Source organism: Labeo rohita, chromosome 15, assembly GCF_022985175.1.
Source record: "Labeo rohita strain BAU-BD-2019 chromosome 15, IGBB_LRoh.1.0, whole genome shotgun sequence".
Taxonomy (NCBI): Eukaryota; Metazoa; Chordata; class Actinopteri; order Cypriniformes; family Cyprinidae; genus Labeo; species Labeo rohita.
In genome coordinates, this window is record NC_066883.1 from 25,719,559 (window position 1) to 25,740,327 (window position 20,769).

The 20,769-nt window shown below is 36.8% G+C and overlaps 2 protein-coding genes and 1 pseudogene across 4 annotated transcripts in view; 1 reads left to right on the plus strand and 2 right to left on the minus strand.

Annotated features, from left to right (window-relative positions):
- The window catches only part of gipr (gastric inhibitory polypeptide receptor), a 34,917-nt gene extending 31,043 nt beyond the window's left edge, over nt 1-3,874 (plus strand). For all 3 annotated transcript variants that reach the window (XM_051128904.1, XM_051128903.1, XM_051128905.1), the window contains one exon: nt 1,432-3,874. In XM_051128904.1, coding sequence (XP_050984861.1) covers nt 1,432-1,770 — 339 coding nt within the window. In that variant the 3' untranslated portion in view covers nt 1,771-3,874. The remainder of the gene's footprint in view (nt 1-1,431) is intronic.
- On the minus strand, nt 3,875-14,610 carry LOC127176988 (cytochrome P450 2M1). The gene is made up of 9 exons (XM_051128906.1): nt 11,851-14,610; nt 10,419-10,581; nt 10,176-10,325; nt 9,702-9,862; nt 9,363-9,539; nt 6,864-7,005; nt 6,611-6,798; nt 6,380-6,521; nt 3,875-4,059 (listed from the first exon to the last, which is right to left on the minus strand). The coding sequence occupies exons 1-9, from the start codon at nt 12,040-12,042 to the stop codon at nt 3,875-3,877; spliced, it is 1,500 nt and encodes a 499-aa protein (XP_050984863.1). The 5' UTR covers nt 12,043-14,610.
- On the minus strand, nt 13,974-20,767 carry LOC127176989 (cytochrome P450 2M1-like; annotated as a pseudogene).
- Between the last annotated feature and the right edge of the window lie 2 nt (nt 20,768-20,769).

Here is a 20,769-nt window from a genome sequence, read left to right on the forward strand (position 1 = left end):
TTTTAAAATTTTATTTCATTTAAAGGATTAGCTCACCCAAAAATGAAAATTCTGTCACTAATTACTACAAACCTGTAGGACCTTCGTTCTTCTTCAGAACACAAATTAAGGTATTTTTGATGAAATCTGAGAGCTTTCTGACTCTGCATAGACAGCAAGGATACCACAGTCAAGGCTCAGAAACATAGTTAAGAAGACATTGTTAAAATAGTCCATGTGATATCAGTGGTTCAACCATAATTTTACCATAAGTTCTTAAAGTTTTTGAACGACATGAGGGTATTTAATGACAGAATTTTCATTTTTGGGTGAACTATCTACATAATGTTTATTTTATTTTAAGTATTGAATATGTCTCTTATGGTTTTCAATTCAATTCAAATTTATTTGTATAGCGCTTTTCACGATACATATCGTTGCAAAGCAGCTTTATACCAAATTGACATTTTTACAATATATGTAGTAGTAGCTTGATGTACATATGGTAGAGATGTGTGGTAAAGATCAATTAATGACGTAATCAAACAGACAAAGAACACTATAAATTTGTAGCAGAATTTGGTAGTGCTGTATGTTTTCAGGGTTGGCATCAGGGTTGGCATCATCTGAAGTCCTCTGAAGGGTTGGCATCATCTTTTCTTAAGTGTTCTGGATCCACACTGGAGCTTGTGAATTCCTAGTTACCATGGGATGTCAATCCCATGGCAAAAACAGAGAACAAATAGGAACATAATTAGCGTAGCTGCTGTTCAAACTAAGAAAAGGAAGGTTTGTTAAACCAGAGCTAAAAGATTAAAATGAACATTTGATCAGATATAGCTGCAGAAAAAGTTTATGAGATGCATTATTTGAATGCTTGGCTAAAAAGATGTGTCTTTAATCTAGATTTAAATAGAGAGAGTGTGTCTGAACCCCGAACGTTATCAGGAAGGCTGTTCCAGAGTTTGGGTGCCAAATGTGAAAAAGCTCTACCTCCTTTAGTGGACTTTGCTATCCTAGGTACTACCAACAGTCCAGAGTTTTGTGACCTTAGGGAGCGTGATGGATTGTAGCGTGGTAGAAGACTAGTTAGGTACGCAGGAGCTAAACCGTTAAGTGCCTTATAGGTAAGAAGTGCTATTTTGTAGCTGATGCGGAACCTAATAGGCAGCCAGTGCAGAGACTTTAAAATTGGGGTAATATGATCATATTTTCTTGACCTGGTAAGGACTCTAGCAGCTGCATTTTGGACTATCTGTAGCTTGTTTATTGAAGATGCAGGACAACCACCTAATAGTGCATTACAATAGTCCAGTCTAGAGGTCATGAATGCGTGAACTAGCTTTTCTGCATCAGAAACAGGTAGCATGTTTCGCAGCTTGGCAATGTTTCTAAGATGGTTTTATTCAGTTTATTTATAATAACCCTAATATATACCTGGTCTTTTATTAGGTACAGTCTGAAATCAAAAAGAAGTGGCAGCGATGGAAACTGGGTATAACCATTTTGGAGGACCTTCGTAATACAGGTAGCAACACACAGCAGGGAGGCACAGCTCCTCGGTTTCACCACGACCAGGCCTGCTCTCCGGACTGCCCTCTGAATAGTGGCAGCCAGCTGTGCTCAGACCCAACACTCACAGTTCAACATCACTACCATCCAGGAGCAAAGAAAGGCAAGGCGTACTGTTACATATCTGCCCGAAAGCAGGTTCTGAACGGGTTGGATGTGCCAGCATTACCCCAGTGTGCCGGAGAGGGAGCAGTGATGTTTTCAGAGAGCTACTGTTGAACCACGAGGACCGTGCTGCCCATTGATTGGAGAAAGCCTGAGTTTTTTTGGAATATTTTATTCTATCAAAAGGATGTTACTACAGCAAGTTACTCACATTACACCTGCCAACAGCCTTTCTTTGTGTTTTTTTTTTTGTTTGGTATTTACCACTATACCTCATTTTGGACACTAGATTAATTCTGTTATGTGCCAACATTGTGGATCAACTCAAAGGCTGTCTGTTTTACCACAAGACATTTATATTTTTGATTGCACAAGGATTATCTGTTCAAAACTCACAGGTACTGTAAGACACACAAACATAACCTATAACATACGTTTTTTAATTTAAAAAGAGATTTTAAAAATGTTAATAGTTTTAATGATGGTATTTTGTTATGTAATGCAAAAGCTTTTATTTTTGGTGCCTTTTAAGAGCCCAAACACTTTTTGGGGAAACTGTATGCACGCACATACAGTATAAGGACCAACTTGAACTTTTTTTTTTTTTGTCCAAGAACAGCAAATCAGTACAAGACTGAAGTTCCCCCCGACGTTATGTCACATCCTCACCCTGTTTTGATATTGTGCCTCCGGAGGTGTTAAATGTCTAATATGAAGGTTTTATATGTCTCTTATGTAACCTACTCAACCAGGACGGCGTGCTCTAGGCAATCTCTTAAACAGTAGGAAATCTAATTCCTTTTTTATGCTTCTGCATTCCACTCCATGGCCTAATCTCTTTTCATTTAGTGCCATGACAGAACCCAACTGTGAACTGTATGCCTACAATAGAGGATTAGTAGGCATTTTAGTTAATAGGCAACAGTAACAACACTATTAAACATGGAAACTGTTTGTTTCCAAAATGTTATGAAGGTTTAAATCAGAATACGCCCTCATTTTTGAACCACTCACAAGGATAATCAATTATTACACTGTACACCCCCTTTCTTTGTTATACTTCATCTGGCCATTATTGTTTGTTTTTTTTGTCAGTATAAATGGGCGAGTGATTTAGAGACTATACCTAATTTGTTCTGTTGCTTTCACATCGAGGTTATTCCCAGGGTTGCCAGGTTTTCACAACAAAACCCGCCCAATTGCATTTCGGTGAGGGGTTCCCCAGTAAAAATCGCGTTCTCGGGGTTCCTCGTTTAAATTAGCATTTCATGGGATAAATATGACGTTATTGGAGTCGATTTAACTCAAGAACATGAATAACAACCCACGGCAACAGTATTAAAGTAGCCCAATTCCGGGGTAAGACAGCGGACTTGGCAACATTGGATATTCCACTGCTCAATGGACAAGTAAAGCCACCTAGTGGATGTAGTGAGAGATGCACAGATGTTTTGTATTGTTGGGTTCCTCTCCTAAAGAAATCTTTATCACATATCACATGTCATATTTTTAGCGCTGAATGGCATTAACCTGGTGCTAGAGATCTGTGGTCATGCATGAATTTGTCAAAAATGGTATCTTTGTTGTACCGTGGTTAAGGTTTTTCTAGTTCTGATGAAACCACTGTTACATATACATAGTTAATTATCACATATCTCTCACTCTGTTTTGTCCAGTAATTATCTACATATTACAGAATAAGGTATCGTTCACACAGAATTGTTTTTATGTTTAAAACACGAGACGCAAGACAGTGAAATGGGACAAAACGCCATGTGGGTTTTTTTCTCATTGTACTATCCTGCATCTTGTGTTTTTAAACACAAATACAGGCTAATTTCTGTGTGAAAAAAATAAATGCACTGTGCCGACTTAAATGTTAAACAGTTGTTAAAAATGGCAATGATATTGTTTAACTTATAAAATAGTAGTTTATGTCCTTAAAAACATTCCACAGACTTAATAAGCTTCCACGTTCGGACACCTGATATTGTGTATCAGATCCACATGCACTGCAAAAGGTGGGTTAACCAGCTAGACTCCTTGAGGACAATAACATGTATGCTAAATATCAATGGTTATTGGCAAAAAAAAAAAAAGACACACTTGTGCAATAATATCATTTTGGACATATTTATTTCCATTAAAGCATCAAACTGAAACGAATAAAAGAATATGTTTAATGTTTTCTTTCTTCTTAATTTTGTGGCATCTCCCTCTATTTTCTGGAAATGGCGTAACACTCGTATGTGCGGGGCATACGGCCAAAACTGCAATTTGTAGGTGTTGTGTCAAGCTCCACTGGCGGTACCATGGCTTTAAAGGTGAAATGCTGAAGGAGGGAAGTGAAGAAGATGAAGAGTTCTATGCGAACCAGAGCCTCACCAAGACACGCACGCTTTCCTGTCAAGAAAGCAGACAGAAAAGAAGCTTTTCTCCATGTATCAGCTATTTTATGGTCTATGTTTTTTAATTATGGGTCGTTCTTGAACGACTCGTTCATTTTGCATCTTTAATGTGACTCGGGATGAACGAGTCGTCTCAGGGAGTGATTCGTTCAGTTGTGCATGTGCAACATCCTATTAGGTTCTGTACTGAAATTAGTTCACCTGTTTCGAGTCTTAGGGTTTTTGGAGTCGTTCGTTCATCTTATGGGGCTGTCACGTGACGAACGAACGACTCAAACCCGAAAACCTGTCAGATAAGAGGTGAGGTGAGCTAATCATAGACTAAAGACCCAGGTAAACAATGAATTAATCTTTTCTGTTTCTTATAGCATTATAGCTTTGTCTTGTTTGTAGTGTGATCAACGTTTGTGTAAGCAGTAGATATGTTAGGGAGGTACACGTAACATTTTAATTATATTTTATATAATATATAAATTATTTTAAAAAGATTCATTCATTTTGCTGAACGAGACTCAAGGTCCGAGTCGTTAAAATGATCCGAACTTCCCATCACTAATGGTTTTCCCTTTAAAGGAATCGGTGCTTTAACATGGATATTTTTGTCCCACCGTGAGAAACATAACTCCGTGGTGGAAACAAGCCTCCCTGTTTTTATTTTTATGGTCTAACATGCAGAAATAGGGGTGTGCGATATATATCGTCTATGATAACATCGTAATTGTTGTTTTAACGATATGGGCTTGACATTATGAGTATATCGCGAAAAACAAACAAAACACCCAGAGCGTACACTCATATACTGAGATGTAGGTTAAATTACGGCGCATGCGCATTTAGATGAACGCTTTAACGACCTCTTGTGGGATTTAGTCTATTAAAATACATTCAGAACTCCCCCAAATTTCAAGATAAGTTGGCAAATATGCCTCCGTGTGACGTTTATATGTCATCATCTCATATAGTTAATATCACACTGCTGAAAAAAAAGCCTGGATGACTAAACTGGTTGGCTGGTTTTAGCTGGTCATCCAGGCTGGTCATAGCTGGTCAGCCGACTGGTTTTAAAGGGGTTTTGGCCACATCCAGGCTGGTCTTAGCTGGTCATGCTGGGAGACCAGCTGGAACAACCAGCTAAAACCATGTGATACTGATTTGTGACCCTGGACCACAAAACCAGTCATAATTAGCACGGGTGTATTTGTAGCAATAGCCAAAAATACATTGCATAAGTCAAAATTATTGATTTTTTTAATGCTAAAAATTATTAGGATATTAAGTAAATTTCCCACTGTAAATATGTCAAAACTTAATTTTTGATTAGTAATATGCATTGCTAAGAACTTAATTTGGACAACTTTAAAGGCGATTTTCTTAGTATTTTAATTTTTTTGCACCCTCAGATTCCAGATTTTCAAATAGTTGTGTCTCTGCCAAATATTGTCCTATCATAACAAACCATACATCAATGAAAAACTTATTTATTCAGCTTTTTTTATTCCTCTCAATTTATGACTGGTTTTGTGGTCCAGGTTCACATTTTATAAAACAGCCAATTAAACAATAAGTTAATATTAATTGACTTACATCTTAAATAAAGCAGTTTTTGCTTTATTTCGTCAAAATAGTTTCAAACAAAGCCACAGCAGAACTGTTTTGCATTTCTGAGCAACACACAACTGTTTTTCATTACTGATTCAGACAAATCGTTTGAATAAATGACTCAATGACTCACTCATGCAATGATTTGCCACCACCTACTGGCGATTTTCGGTTTATATTTAAAGTATTTTTTCCCTTTTTTCCCCAAAATCATTTCAGATGTCTGTATTTTCAGCTGTTTTTTTTTTTTTTTGTTTGTCCTGCATTAACAGCCTTTGTAAATGCATCTAGGCACCATGCAGATGTGGTGCCTCTGCATTGCAAACACAAATTTCTAGTGTCGTAATGTGTTACTATTTGAATTTATTGATTAAATGTAAGAATTTGACACAAAAGATGATGCATACATTTAATTGGATTAGAAAAAACAGCTTTATAAAGGTAAAAATGCCCATAAAGCTAATAATCTAATTTTACTTTTTGAAAAAGCTAATATCTGTTAATTCTGCAAACGAACCACTGCACAGAATATGAAGAAAATTGAAGCGGTCAACAGCAGTCCTACACCTGCCAAAGTACTGGCACAATACCAATTACATGCTTAGCAAAATATCATCTAATTATCATTATCAACAAAATTCCAGAAATATCAAGATCTTTTTTTCATTATCGCACACCCCAATGCAAAATTCTAAATTCTAAATTCTAAAACTCACCCATGCCAAATACAACAAATGCATAGTTTTTCTGAAATCGGCCATCTGCATCAAGGAAGTTCTCTGGATCAAAGCAATTTGGGTTCTTCCACAATTTTGGGTCTTTAAGCACAGAGGATAGCAGTGGGAAAACCATGACATCCTAGAAAAAAACATTAATGGACATTAAATATACAGACATTAATAATAATTAATAGTTAATGAATAAAAATACATACATAAGAAGAATACCTTAGGAATGACATAACCATTGTATTCAGTGTCGCACATCATCTTGTGCGGTACAGCAATGGGGGCGATATCCATATGGCGTTGAACCTCATGGATTACAGCTTCTGTATACGGCAGGTTCTGTCTATCCTCTGTAGAGGGCCAACGGTCCTGTCCTACAACCTCATCAATTTCCCGCTGAACGCGCTCTGTATAGAACAATTGAAGGAATGAAGTTGATGATTGGGAAAAGAAGACATGTGTTTGATCTCACCTTGAACGTCTGGGTGCTTCATCATCAGAAGCAAAGCGTGTCTGACAGTGGATGAAGTGGTTTCTGTGCCGGCACTGAACAAGTTCCATATCACAGAAATCAAGTTGTCAAAATTATATTCTGTTTTAGGATTGTCTTTCTCCTGCAAAAGAGAATGAAAGTGAATATGAAAATTTATATTATACATAATAAAACAGCCTGTCAGGATGTTCCAGTTGTTAAAATTGTAAATAAAGTTTCACTGCCCTCCAAAAGTTTGGAAACACCCCTGGCAAAGTGTGGTTTTGGACGATATCAGCATAAATCCTTATTATTTTCTTGACTTTATCATTGAAGACCAGCAATAATAATTTTCATTTTGATTACATAATAATGGCAATACATACATGTCAAAGTCAGACATGCCCCTTTGCCAACTGTGATGCCTGGTAACTGGTTTAAATTTTTTTTTTTTTTTTTTGGGTCAGCACACCTTAATAGCTTCAACAACTGATTGCCAATTAAGTTTAGAATACAATGAATTTAGGCCCAGATTATGCAGAGCTGTAATAGCTGCTAATGGTGGATATTTTGATGAATCGAAAATTATAAACTGTTTATGTAATAAAATATGTTTTCGTAGTTTGTGTTGTCCCTTATCAGTGCAAAATGATCACAAATTAAAAAGGATTCATGCCAATATTGTCCAAAACCCTACTTTTCCAGGGCATTTCCAAACTTTTTTGGAGGGTAGTGTATCTGGAATTGTTTTTAATTGACATCATGTCATAGTTTCACCACCAGAGGGTGTAAGTGTCTGTATTAAGAACCATGGCTATACGGGCCATTCTACAGAATTAGTTCAAACAGTCCCACAACCAAAAAACACTTTTAAAAAGCATTTAAGTATTCAAATCTTAGATGTGTTACTAAGATCCTTCTATTATCTATTGAAACCCGCAATAATATTTAAAACATTAGTAAGCTTAATATATTTAAAAATAAAGTAAAAAGGACATTTTATATCTATATAATAAAGTCATCATTTATTGGGTGCTTTCAAATGGGAGGTTGCTGTCCCGAACCCTAACCCATTTCATAAATTTCAACTTATGAAAATGATACTAAAATAATTTATTTTAATTTTTTTTCCATTGTTGTTTTAAAAGTATATATTTTTTATTCTTTTAAAAAGTGAAGCTCAAAAATATATATATATATTTTTTCTTTGTAAATGATAAAACTTTATGTAAAACAATGTGTCCCACATTTTCACGTTGTTACCGAAACAGTGCATGTTTTAGTCCTTTGACTGAGACTGATTTTAACTACACCCCTGCATTTATGATCAGGAAATATTCCTGTGTTTCTCTCTTTCATAGCTACAAGGTGTGAGTAGACAGTAGATAGTCTGAAAAATATGTGTAACTTTAAGGAACGTCACTACCAAACACCTTTTTTCTGCACTTAAGCACACTTGTTTGGAAGTTATTCCATAACATTTAGTTTTTATGTGTGTAACACTCTTCAGAACTGTGCTACAGTAGCTAACCATGTGTTGATGAGCATCTTTGAAGTAGCTTCAAAAGTATCTAAAATGGTCACTATCGAAACAGTCACATTTGGTGGTGTTTTGTTAGTGACTTCTTTGTTTTTTGGGGGGGGGGTGTTATTCCATAAAATTGTCACCCCCCCACCCCCACCCCCCAACGGCACACTCTTCCCCCCCTTGAAGGTCAAGTTAAATTTTATTTTCTATATAGCGCCAGATCACAACAAAAGTCATTTAAGGTCACCTTTCCTATAGAACAGGTCTATACCTTGTTATTTTATTAAACAAACTACATGGTTTTATGTTATGTTATTTATCTTATTTACACGACGACATGTCAAATCTGCAATTATTATTAAAACTTTTATGCAATTTAAAATTCTGTAATGTGATGTGGTCGCTGCCAAATCATTACTGTCACTACAGAAAATGAGCTGTCGTGACCCAAACATGTGATGTTTTCTCAAAAATAAAGTATAATGAATAATCAGTTAAGATATTATGATAGTTTTTTGTTTAATGTATATTCAAACTAATGAATCCTTAACTTTGAAATCAACTTTTTGCCTTTTACAAAGAAAAATTGAATTCAAAATACAACAAATCTCAGTAATTACACCTGAAATGTTGTTTAAAATGCAGTTGTTATTGATTTACTCTGAAAAGTTTGTAATAAAATATATTTGCAAAAAAAAATCTAGAAGTAAGCAAAATCTTAAAAGGTCAATATAACCCTTTTATTTAAATTATATATTACTGTGTTTTGGTGGTGGCAAATTTGGGGAGAGGACAAATATTCCAAAACTTTTGAAAATACAATATCAGAATTAACTGCACAATTACTAGAAATATGTACCTTGGATATTATACAATTTGCATACACATTTTTTTCCAAGATGTTTGCAACTCTGACTGTAGAATGGCCCATATATGAACTGTTTTAAATGCCATTTCTTTGAATTATTTACCTCTTTTATTTTTAACACAAAGGCCTCAATGAAGTCCTGTGGGCTCGAGGGATCCAAACTATTCATCCGAGCCTGTGCCTCACACTTGCAATACTCTCTGGCCTCCTCTAGGTCTTTAAACAGCTCATGGTGTTTACCTGGAAAGAGACTGACTAACCTAGGGAATATATTATAGATCTAACAAGAAAATAAAGGACCATCAAGGTAAGGCTCAGAGTAAACGTTATATAGCTATTTTGACTGCAGTTTGATCAAATGAATGCAGACTTGGTAATCATAAGAGACTTTTGAATGGTAATTTATAAAAAATATATATCAAACATTTTTAAAGTACAATACCTGTCCAAGAGGGCTACTGAGAATAGCGAAGTAAGTATTTACAGTCCGAAGGAGAGACTTAAATTGTGGATCCTCAAATTCAAATCTTTGCCCGAAGACAATACTGCAGATCACATTGCTTACAGCATTCAACAGCATGTCTGCAGGGCTGAATGCAGAGCCTTTAAAGAGAAAACAACAGCAAAGAGCTCAAGTTTCTTAAATATAGAGTGTTGCAAAAACTCATACCATGCTCTGGAACATGAGATGTGGCTTTAATCAATCCTTTACTTACACACAGTGTACTTTTGCTTCGTGAACATATTGTACAAGTTGCAAGAACTTGTTCAGCGTGTTTTTTTCTAAACAATGCAACCACTGTATGTTTGATTTTAGTGTTTTACTGATGCATCCTGCATCAGATCTTTTTGGAGTTTGTCTGCAGTTTGTTTCATCTGATAATCCAAATAAAAAATCATATAAAAATGACTTTACCTTCACATTTTTTAAACATTTCCACAAGATTCTCAGCCTCCTCCTTGACTCGTTCCTCGATGCTCCTGCGGCCCATTCCGAAGTTCTTCAGTGTCGCAAGAGAGAACTTGCGCATCTCCTTCCATCGGTGTCCACTGGTGGACAGAACACCTGCACACACAGACAACTTTATCAGCACTTTTGGTATTCTTAGATTTAAAAAAAAAAAAAAGCATGTCAACATCAGGCATCAAGCAACCTCACCGTATCCATAAGTGGACTTCATCAACAGAGGATAGATGGCCCTGCCACTGAATTCTTCACCAAGACCAATCATCGTCTCCTTTAGGGCTTGATATCCAGAAATAATCACCACAGGAGTGTTTGCCAACCAGATAGTGGCAACAGAGCCATACTTCTCACTCAGCTGAAGTAGGAAGAGTTTTATAGGGTTGTTACGGAACATTTGTATTATTAAAAAGACATGAACCTTAAATAAAAAAAAATTACATTTAACAGAATTACGTAATTTAGTTACAAAATAAAACTGTAATCTGTTAGAAAAATTTTAGGTAGTTATAAAAATGTTAATGATTACAAAGGGGATTCGAACTCGGGACGCCCGTAGGGCAATGGCGCTGCATTATGAACTATGAATGAAACTATAAAATGAATGTGTATATGCTTTATGTTAGAAATGAACTGTTTTCCCCTACGCATTGTTAGATGCCAGTATTTCCAGTCATAGCTATGCAAAAACAGTATCATAGCTATTAAACTATGTCTTGTTATGATTCTAAATCTGTATTTAACCTCAGAACGATCTCAAAGTAAAAAGATGCGCTAAAGTCTGATTTTACAGTGGCTGTGCTTTAGAATTAATTATCTTAATTCAAATTATGAATTAAAAATTTGAAAATGATTAACAGTTAAAGAAAAAACAGAAATTTAAATTTACAAAAGTAATCATCTAATCAGTTACGTTAAAAGTGAAAGTTACACAACTTATTACATTTTAAATAGGGTAACTTTAATCTGTAACCTATTACATTTTCAAATGTAGCCATGTCATTTTGCTTAAATAAACAATAAATAGTCATAAACAATGCATATTGTTTCAAGGTGCATCGTTGTTTCAAGGTGTTTTTGTTTGTAGTGCAAGTTCGGATAATATAGCACTGTATACTTAAAAGTAGTATTGATTAAAGTTATGAAGTGCTAGCCTATATACAGCGATTCAGTGTGTGAAAAAGTAAAGCAAAAACAAATAATCTTTTTTAAACAGCAATACTGGAAAAATTTTGTCAGCGTTCTGAAGGTAACTGCATCCTTAAAGGGAGTTCAGAAATCCCAGAATGGTGCCCCTTACCTAGCAACGGTGGGGCAGTGATAGCTATAATAGCTTAAAAAAAAACAAACAAACATGTCTCAAAACCCATAATAGAACAGATGCAGTCAAACCCTGTTAAAATGCTTTTACTGCTTTAAATTTTTCAAAGTCTATGGAACACTTTTAAAAAACGAACGTTCATCACTGGCATGTTACGTGAAGAACCTTTAACATCACTGAATGGTTATTAGTTAACTAGTTTACCTGCACAGGCAACAGTCGCCAATACTGCCAATACTCATACTGATATAACTGAATTACAGTATTTAATAGCTATTATATATAGGTAAAAATATTTAATATTACCTCAAGGTAATATTTGTAGGCTTCCTTGATATTAAATTGAAGTAAATTTCCCAGCAGTAGATTTGGAGCGGGTCCTGGAGGCAGCCGATCAAATCTGCTCTGCTTTCCTCGAATCTTCCACAGCAAAAACAGAGCCAAGACAGCCATGACAACAGACACTATATTCGTCTTCAACGCCAACAATAAATCCATCCTTCAAATCTCACTAGATCGTTCTTTTAAATCGATAGAAAGAACCGAAAATGTACTTCGGCTCTGGGTTGATGTAATTATAAGGTCTCAGCAAAACAACGGTAGGCGTTTTTAAATTAAAGGTGTTTCTAAATCATGCAATGACAAGAATGCCTCTTACCTGACCCTACCCCCAAACACAACCATTACTTTGACGTAAGCAAATGAGGTACCCGTTGTCTCGCCCACACACCTAAAACTATTAAAGTTCATCTAGAATTACCTAGGACTTAAGAGATGTGACGGTAATGGGAGTAGAACATTAAAGCAACTATTCTTTATAGTTCTGAGATATGTTTCACTGCAGAAAAGCAGCACTTATGTAGCCATACAACTGTTGTAATGCAATGTAATGTAAAACTATTTAGTCATGCATCATATATCACATTTTCTCACATCTTTCAGACAATTAGTCTCATGCACGTTTTTATTAACAGTATGCAATTAAATAAACACTTCTCTGGAAGTAAAAAGCTTTCCGCATGGAATAAGCTATTTGTGGAAGTTGTAGTTTTGCAGAAAAAAATTGCATGTTAAATTAATCCTTGCATACAGGCTTTCCGGACTGTTCTTTCATCTATATCCTTGGAATGGCATAGCACTCGTATGTGCAGGGCATGCATCCGAAACCTTTGATTGTGGGGTTTATGTCAGTGTTCTCTGAAGGCACTGTGGCTTTGAAGGTGAAGTGCTGGAGGAGGGAAGTGAAGTAGCTCAAAAAACCTACATTAAACACTTCACTTATAGATAACTATAGACCGATCTCTCTCCTCCCATTCATTGCAAAAACACTGGAACGAGTCGTTTTTAACCAGGTATCACTGTTTCTCGCGCAGAACAGTTCATTGGATGCTAACCAGTCAGGGTTCAGGAGCGGCCACTCAACTGAAACTGCACTACTGTCAGTCACTGAAGCCTTGCGGATTGCAAAAGCTGATTCCAGATCATCGGTACTCATTTTGCTGGATCTTTCTGCTACTTTTGACACAGTCAATCATCAGATCCTCCTGTCCACCCTCTCATCACTGGGTATCACAGGGACTCCTCTTCGCTGGTTTGAATCCTATCTCACAGGTAGGTCTTTCAGGGTGGCCTGGGGAGGGGAGGTATCCAAAGCACATCATCTGGCCACTGGGGTTCCTCAGGGATCAGTTCTTGGACCCCTCCTCTTCTCCATTTACACTACATCACTGGGGCCCATCATAAAGGCACATGGCTTCTCTTACCACTGCTATGCTGATGACACGCAGCTCTATCTTTCATTTCAACCAGATGATCCAACAGTAGCTGCACGGATCTCAGGCTGTTTGGCGGACATCTCGGTGTGGATGAAAGAACATCATCTACAGCTCAACTTGGCAAAGACTGAGCTCCTTATTTTCCCTGCCACTTTCTAACTGAGCAGGCCACACAACTTCTTGTCCAGGCCCTGGTCATCTCCAGGCTGGACTACTGCAATGCTCTTCTAGCCGGTCTTCCCTCATGCACAATCAAACCTCTACAAATGATTCAGAATGCAGCAGCACGACTGGTCTTCAACGAGCCCAAAAGGGCCCATGTCACACCTCTCTTTATCACCCTGCACTGGCTCCCAATTGCAGCTCGCATCAAATTCAAGACACTGATGCTTGCTTATAGAACAACCACAGGCTCGGCGCCCGCCTACCTCTACTCATTGCTACCAATCTACACTCCCTCCAGAACTCTGAGATCCGCCAGTGAGCGACGCCTCATTGTACCATCACAAAGAGGCACAAAGTCACTTTCCAGAACATTCTCTTACACCGTTCCTGGCTGGTGGAATGATCTTCCCACCGCTATCCGGAATGCCAACTCCCTAACAACTTTCAAGCAACTGCTGAAAACCCATCTCTTTCGACACTACTTGACTTAAAAAAAAAAAAAAAAATTCCTTTTCTACTCTTTTCCCTTTCTAGCTTGTACTTATTTGAACAATGCCTGTTATATGGTATTTTGAGCACTTCGTAGGTCGTTTTGCTTCTTTAGGACAAATCGCTTGATGTATTCCCCACCTGTAAGTCGCTTTGGATAAAAGCGTCTGCTAAATGAATAAATGTAAATGTAAATGTAAATGTAGATGAAGAGTTCTGCTCAAGGCAAAGCCTCTCCGAGACACACACGCTTGCCTGTGAAGAGAGCACAGCTCAAAAATCATCTGTTGTGCATGTATTAGCAATTTCATTGTGATTTGCCTCAGTGGTGAATCAATAAGGTTATGTTTGTCCCAGTATGACTGAACATTTTACTTCCACTTTAGAACGAACACATTCAGCAAGTAGGGTAGACGATTTTGATAAACATGACACGCTATAGCATTAACATAACAAAAAAGAGCTTGTAACAATATTAAAGTGAAGTGATGAAATATAGTGAGTGAGTCTGGTAAATCGTTAATTAGCTGTCTTCATCAAATTTCATGTCAGTCAGTCGAGGCATGTCTAAACAGGCGGGCCAAAAAATCGGATATGGTGTAAAGATCGGATCTGTGCATTAAGACTTGCAGTATAAACGCTGCCTCTGAAAGTTTTCTGGATCAAAAACATTTGGGCTCTTCCACCGTTTTGGGTCAATAAGCACAGAGGATAGCAGTGGAAAAACCATTGTTTCCTTTAGAGTACACAAATGGAATGAGTGGTTTAATTTCATAAAGGAATAAATAACCAAATATATCCATGTAATGGAGAGGCAATACCTTAGGAATTACATAATCATCGTATACAGTGTCGCACATCGTCTTGTGCGGGATAGCAATTGGGCGAGATCCACATGGCATTGAATCTCATGGATTACAGCACCTGTATATGGCAGGTTTTTTCTGTCCTCTACTGAGCGCCAACGGTCCTGTCCTACAACCTCATCAATTTCCCTCTGAACACGCTCTGTACAGAACAAGTGAAAGTAAAAACAGACAGGATTGTACTTGATGCTTAGGAAAAGAAGACATTTGTTTGATCTCACCTTGAATGTCTGGGTGCTTCATCATCAGAAGCAAAGCGTGTCTGACGGTGGTTTCTGTGCCGGCACTGAACAAGTTCCGTATCACAGAAATCAAGTTGTCAAAATGATATTCTGTGTCAGGATTGTCTTTCTCCTGCAGAAGAGAACATAATTAATACAAGAATCTTGTCACAAGCAATATCTCACACGCAGAATTCAACCCAATATTTAAATGGGCCTGTTTGCTGTCAAAAAAAAGGATAAATAACTACATGGTTTCATTTAGTTTCACCTCTTGAATTTTAAGTACAAAGGCCTCAATGAAGTCCTGTGGGCACGATGGGTCCACATTATTCATCCGTGCCTGTGCCTCCCGTTTACAGTCTATGTCTCTAAACATCAGACGGTGTTTACCAGGAAACAGACTGACTAGCTTCTGGAAAACATTATAGATCTATGAAGAAAGAAAATAAAGTTATTTATGCATGAACAAATTTAATTCAGATTTAGGTTAACAAATTCGCTGTTGCAGGTAGGGGTGTGTGGTAATGACAAAAAATTATATCTCAATATTTTTTGGAATTTTGTTGATAACCATGATTAAATGATATTTTGCTGAGCATGTCATTGTGCTGGTACTTTGGCAGGTTTAGGACTGATGTGGACAGCTGACTCCCAAAGCTTTTGATATTCTTCATATTCTGTGCAGTGGTTAGTTTGCAGGAGAAATTAACTTTTCCATTAAGTTTAAATTGAATTTTACCTATGGTCATGGGCATTTTTATGGGCATTTTTTTCTAAAGTAATTAAATGTGTGCATCATCTTTTGTGTCAAATTCTTAAAATTATTCAGTACATTCAGATAGTAAGACACTATGACATTATAAATTTGTATTTGCAATGCAAAGGTGACACAGAATCTGCAAGTGAAGTGGCATTTAGAATGTTGAATACTGATATGTGACCCTGGACCACAAAACCAGTCATAAGGGTCAAATGACCACAAATAAATAAGCTTTCCATTGACATATGATTTTTTTGGATAGGACAATATTTGACCAAGAACTATTTGAAAATCTGGAATCTGAGTGTACTGAGAAAATTGCCTTTATATTTGTCCAAATTAAGTTCTTAGCAATGCATATTACTAATCAAAAATTAAGTTTTGTTATATATTTATGGTAGAAAATGTACATACAATGTATGTACATTTGACCCATACAATGTATTTTTGGCTATTGCTATAAATATACCCATGCTACTTAAGACTGGTTTTGTGGTCCAGGGTCACATATTTGAAACGATTTTGGGAAAAAATAGGGAAATATACTTTAAATATAAACCTAAAATCACAAATCACTGCATGAGTGAGTCATTGAGTCATTTATTCAACCAATTGGTTCGAACGGGTGACTGATTCAGTAACAAAACCTTAGTGTTTTGCTCAGAGATGCAAAACAGTTCTGCTTTGGGAAAACAGAGCAAAACCAGGAACTGTTGTGTCTAAAATGTAAGTCAATTAATATGAACTTATTGTTAATTGAAGTGTTTTATAAAATCAATATCACATTTACAATCGAATTGCTATTTGGAAAAAAACCTGTACTCTTCATGTGATATTAACTATATCAGATGAATATAAAAGACATATAAAAGTCATACGGGGGTATATTTTCAACCTTATCTTAAATTCTGAATGTATTTTAATAGTCTAAATCATGCAGTGAAAGCTGAACTCTAAATGCGCATGGACAATAGTCTCTGCGTATGAGTGCACTTTCTGGGTGTGTTTACGTTTGGTTTTTGCGATATACTTGATAATGTCAAAACGCATATTGTTTAAACAACAATTACGATGTTACAGTAGACAATATATATCGCACTCCCCTAGTTGCGGGGCTATTTGTTATTTCTCAGGGTAGGTTTTTGAAATTCAGTTGGACTATTAAACCTTACCTAGCGTTAACAATACAGTCCTTACAGCTATATCACTAATGTTTCAACAATGGGCAAGAAAACCCATCATATCCAGGTGTGATCTTCATCAACAGAGGATAGTTAGCCCTGCCACTGAATTTTTCACGAAGACCAACCATTGTATCCTTTAGGGCTTGAATCCAGAAATGATCGCCAAAAGAGTGTTTGCCAACCAGATGGTGGCAACAGAACCATACTTCTTACTCAGCTAAGGAAAGAACAGGAAGAACAGATGCATAACAATGAATAACAATCTTTATGCAAATGTATCCAAGTACTTATTTATATAAGTGGTACAGATATAAAGGAAGTTACAATGTGCTTTACTCAGCAATTCAGAGGGCGAAAAAGCACAAATCATCTTTGAGCAATAGCAGTGAAGGGCCTTTGTATATAAAATGTTCTGCCTAAATATAATTGCATCTTCAATCTCTGTTACACTGTAATACTGTAACTCAGCCTGCTGAGTTAAAAAGCATATCTCAACTTGTTAGGTTACTTTTGCATGGGTTCTGTCTATTATTTACCGAATTGCCAATTTGGTTTTGTAGTGTAACCACAAATAGTACAACACTATGTACATTCTTGCACATCCTGCTAACCATCCAATCAAAAACAGCAGTTATAACAGTTACCATATATTTAATACTGACCTTTAGCTAATACTTGTGGTATTCCTTGACATCAATTTGAAGTCTATTTCCCAGCAGTGGATTTCCTGGAGGCAACTTCCAAATGCTGCATTGACTCTTCCACAGCAATAACAGCATCAAGCCAGCTGTGACAACATATAATACATTTGTCAATGTCGGTGTTATAGCCATCCTGCAAATTTCACTAGACTGACGACGTAGCAATAATAAGAATGATGTGAGGATGCTCTGGTGAAATGAGAGGCTTTCAACTACTGTCTGTTAATATTTACACAAACGCCTACTATAAAGTCTGTTGATGTTTTGCAGGAAATTTCTGTTTTAGCCAAGCAAAAAATGCACAGAAAGTAACACAATGTTCTACTGAGCTACAGTAATTAGTCTGAAAGCAGCTTACATTGTTAAAGAGTTAGCGCTCATATTTAGAGCTAGTAGTATATAATATGTCAAAACGGTCTATTAGATACGCTGTAGTGATATGTTTCTTAAAGGGAACCCTGGGTATCACGACTTGTAAAAAATGTTGTCTTTTACTTATACAGGTGCATCCCAATAAATTAGAATGTCATGGAAAAGTTAATTTATTTCAGCAATTCAACTCAAATTGTGAAACTTGTGTATTAAATAAATTCAGTGCACACAGACTGAAGTAGTTTAAGTCTTTGGTTCTTTTAATTGTGATGATTTTGGCTCACATTTAACAAAAACCCACCAATTCACTATCTCAACTAATTAGAATATGGTGATATGCCAATCAGCTAATCAACTTAAAACACTTGCAGTGGTTTCCTGAGCCTTTAAAATGGTCTCTGAGTTTGGTTCACTAGGATACACAATCATGGCGAAGACTGCTGATCTGACAGTTGTCCAGAAGACAGTCATTGACACCCTTCACAAGGAGGGTAAGCCACAAACATTCACTGCCAAAGAAGCTGGCTGTTCACAGAGTGCTGTATCCAAGCATGTTAACAGAAAGTTGAGTGAAAGGAAAAAGTGTAGAAGAAAAAGATGCACAACCAATCGAGAGAACCGCAGCCTCGAGAGACTTGTCAAGCAAAATCGATTCAAGAATTTTGGTGAACTTCACAAGGAATGGACTGAGGCTGGGGTCAAGGCATAAAGAGCCACCACACACAGACGTGTCAAGGAATTTGGCTACAGTTGTCGTATTTCTCTTGTTAAGCCACTCCTGAACCACAGACAACGTCAGAGCGTCTTACCTGGGCTAAGGAGAAGAAGAAACGGACTGTTGTCCAGTGGTCCAAAGTCCTCTTTTCAGATGAGAGCAAGTTTCATTTGGAAACCAAGGTCCTACAGTCTGGAGGAAGGGTAGAGAAGCTCATAGCCCAAGTTGCTCGAAGTCCAGTGTTAAGTTTCCACAGTCTGTGATGATTTGGTGTGCAATGTCATCTGATGGTGTTGGTCCACTGTGTTTTTTGAAAACCAAAGTCACTGCACCTGTCTACCAAGAAATTTTAGAGCACTTCATGCTTCCTTCTGCTGACCAGCTTTTTAAAGATGCTGATTGCATTTTCCAGCAGGATTTGGCACCTGCCCACACTGGCAAAAGCACCAAAAGTTGGTTAAATGACTATGGTGTTGGTGTGCTTGACTGGTCAGCAAACTCACCAGACCTGAACCCCATAGAGAATCTATGGGGTATTGTCAAGAGGAAAATGAGAAACAAGAGACCAAAAAATGCAGATGAGCTGAAGGCCACTGTCAAAGAAATATGGGCTTCCATACCACCTCAGCAGTGCCACAGACTGATCACCTCCATGCCACGCCAAATTGAGGCAGTAAGTAAAGCAAAAGGAGCCCCTACCAAATATTGAGTACATATACACTAAATGAACACACTTTCCAGAAGGCCAACAATTCACTAAAAATGTTTTTTATTTTTATTGGTCTTATGAAGTATTCTAATTTGTTGAGATAGTGAATTGGTGGGTTTTTGTTAAATGTGAGCCAAAATCATCACAATTAAAAGAACCAAAGACTTAAACTACTTCAGTCTGTGTGCACTGAATTTATTTAATACACGGGTTTCACAATTTGATGCACCTGTATATGTAGTAGAAAACTCATTAAAGATTTTCATTATTTAAAAAATCAACATCATTTTATACATATTTAGGACTGTGGGGGGGCGCCATTATTTCAATGCTGTCAAATGGTTGCACTCTGTGATCTACAGGTGCTACCTGTTATTATTTTTACCACAGTACAACAATTACTGACATGATGACCACATCTACTAAAAAAGCTTAAATTACAACCAAAAGCCACGCAATGTGGCATCATATCAGTATTTTATTTTTTTGAGCTGTGTTAGGGTAAAAATAGCAATAGGTAGTGCCAGTAGCTCACCAAGTGCAACCATCTGACGTCATCAAAATAATGGCGCCCCCCCATAGTCCAAAAAATGCAACAATGTGAATTTTGTAAATAACGTGAATCTTTCATGGGTTTTCTATAACAGTAAAAGTTATTTTACGTTATAATTTACGTTTTAAGCCATACAAGTGTTAATACCCAGGGTTTCCTTTAATTCTGAAATATACAGGCCACTATTTGTAAAAATGTGAGGTTTAAATTAGGACAGTTCTGTTCAGCACATTAGATACTAGTTCGGACCTTTACCCTTGTAATAAAATGAAAAATAAATAAATAAATAAACTTGCTTTCAAATCAAATGTTGATACTTTAACACTTGATACTTTAACCACTGCGCGTTATTTTCCGTTAATTAGTTTCTCGACAAAACCGGACTAACGTTAATTAATCATTCCTTTATTGTATATTTACATAGGCCTACCTCAAATTGATAATACAAATCTTTAGCGTGTTGTTTTAAAAAATTAAGATAAATGAAGGATTGCTGTGCTTATAGAGACGCCAAAAACAAACGCGCTGAGATAAATTTCCTTTAAATGTCGACCCAACCGTTAAAGTCAATGTATAATTATCCATATTGCATTCGTACTTAAAACGCTCAGGTGTGTCTTCTTGACAGCTGTGAGGGAAACTGCTTTTAAGCCTCAAGTAGCAGGTTCTAGAATGAGCATCAAGTTCGGTTGAGGAGATGCGGAGAGGAGAG

Bases quoted from the DNA above. Each gene is read 5' to 3' on its own strand.
- LOC127176988 (XM_051128906.1), bottom strand. From the start codon at position 12,042: ATGGATTTATTGTTGGCGTTGAAGACGAATATAGTGTCTGTTGTCATG. The intron at 10,582-11,850 runs GTAATATTAAAT...TTCCTACTTCAG, and splicing joins CCTACAAATATTACCTTGAG to CTGAGTGAGAAGTATGGCTC. The intron at 9,863-10,175 runs GTAAAGTCATTT...TTCTCTTTAAAG, and splicing joins AATGTTTAAAAAATGTGAAG to GCTCTGCATTCAGCCCTGCA.